The 1,212-nt window shown below is 60.4% G+C and overlaps 1 protein-coding gene across 1 annotated transcript in view; it reads left to right on the forward strand.

Annotated features, from left to right (window-relative positions):
* The window catches only part of LOC104282641, a gene marked incomplete at its 5' end in the record, with an annotated part of 25,636 nt that overhangs the window by 19,352 nt on the left and 5,072 nt on the right, over positions 1-1,212 (forward strand). The window contains 4 exons of the mRNA XM_009880755.1: positions 97-173; positions 250-416; positions 845-882; positions 1,136-1,205. Of these exons, the coding sequence (XP_009879057.1) occupies positions 97-173; positions 250-416; positions 845-882; positions 1,136-1,205 (352 nt within the window). The remainder of the gene's footprint in view (positions 1-96; positions 174-249; positions 417-844; positions 883-1,135; positions 1,206-1,212) is intronic.

Below are 1,212 nucleotides of genomic sequence, written 5' to 3' on the forward strand. Positions count from 1 at the left end.
TGGTTTTGAGCTGGGCGACCCAAAACGGCGCAGGGGCTGCGTTCCGTGGATCAAATCGGCGCTCACCGGGTGCCGACGCTGCCTCTCCCTTGCCAGGTCTGCAACGGGCTGGTGCAGACGACCGGCTGGCCCTCCGTCGTGGCGTGCATCGGGAACTGGTTCGGGAAAGGAAAGTGAGTGTTTTTCCGGCGTTTCCCTCCTCGTCCCCATCCCTGTCGGCGATACCGACCCCGGCTCTGTCTCCGCCAGGAGAGGTTTGATCATGGGCATCTGGAACTCGCACACCTCCGTCGGCAACATCTTGGGGTCGCTCATCGCCGGCGTCTGGGTTTCCTCCGCCTGGGGCCTGTCCTTCGTCGTGCCCGGCGTCATCATCGCCGCCGTGGGCATCATCTGCTTCTTCTTCCTCGTGGAGTGTGAGTGGCACGAGCCGGGGCACAGCAGATGATCGGTGTAATGCTGAGATCAGCATCAATTTTCCTCCTTAACCATCTCCAAGTGTTTTTGGCAATCCCAAATACTTATTTCCAGCTTGTGGCAAGCAGGGGTGTGGACCTGACACCCCCCAGGGATGCGCAGCATCCGTTGGGATCATCCAGGCAGGCTCAGCGCCCTGTGCTGCTCTCTCCTCTCAGCCTGTCCTTTTAGGAAAGATTTGGGAAGCCCTTTTGGGATTTTACCGGGGTTTTTCACTGCCGGGAAGTGGGGAACCCAGAGACGCAGCCCAGCCCGGGGGTGTTCCCAGCCCCACGTCTCTCCCCCGTGGCGCGAGATGCCGGAGGGAGAGCAGGCGCAGCGGGGCTGGTCCAGGCAGGGGGGGACAGGATCTCCCTTCTCCCCGCAGATCCCGAGGACGTCGGCTGCAGTCCGCCCCTCCATCACGTGAGTCAAACTGATTCCCAACGGGCTCGTCCTGGGCTGGGTGGTCGCTCAATTAACAGCGAAACAATCGGGGAGGCAGGTCGTAACGCCAGAAATTAGAGGGATTTCGGTTATCACGGACGATGCGCGTTGCCATTCCAGTGTGAGCATCCTCCGTCTCACATCCCGGCAGTGAATCTGATGTTTCAGCCTCCTCCAGCAACGAGATCCACATCTCCCGTTTTCGGCTTGTTTTTAGATGACCTCCGACGAGGAAGACGCTGGGGGGGTGACCTCCAACGAGAAGGATCCCGAAGTGGTCACCTCCAATGAAGGGCCGCTGAGCATCTC

Source organism: Charadrius vociferus, unplaced genomic scaffold (assembly GCF_000708025.1).
Source record: "Charadrius vociferus isolate BGI_N301 unplaced genomic scaffold, ASM70802v2 scaffold943, whole genome shotgun sequence".
In the NCBI taxonomy this organism is placed as follows: Eukaryota; Metazoa; Chordata; class Aves; order Charadriiformes; family Charadriidae; genus Charadrius; species Charadrius vociferus.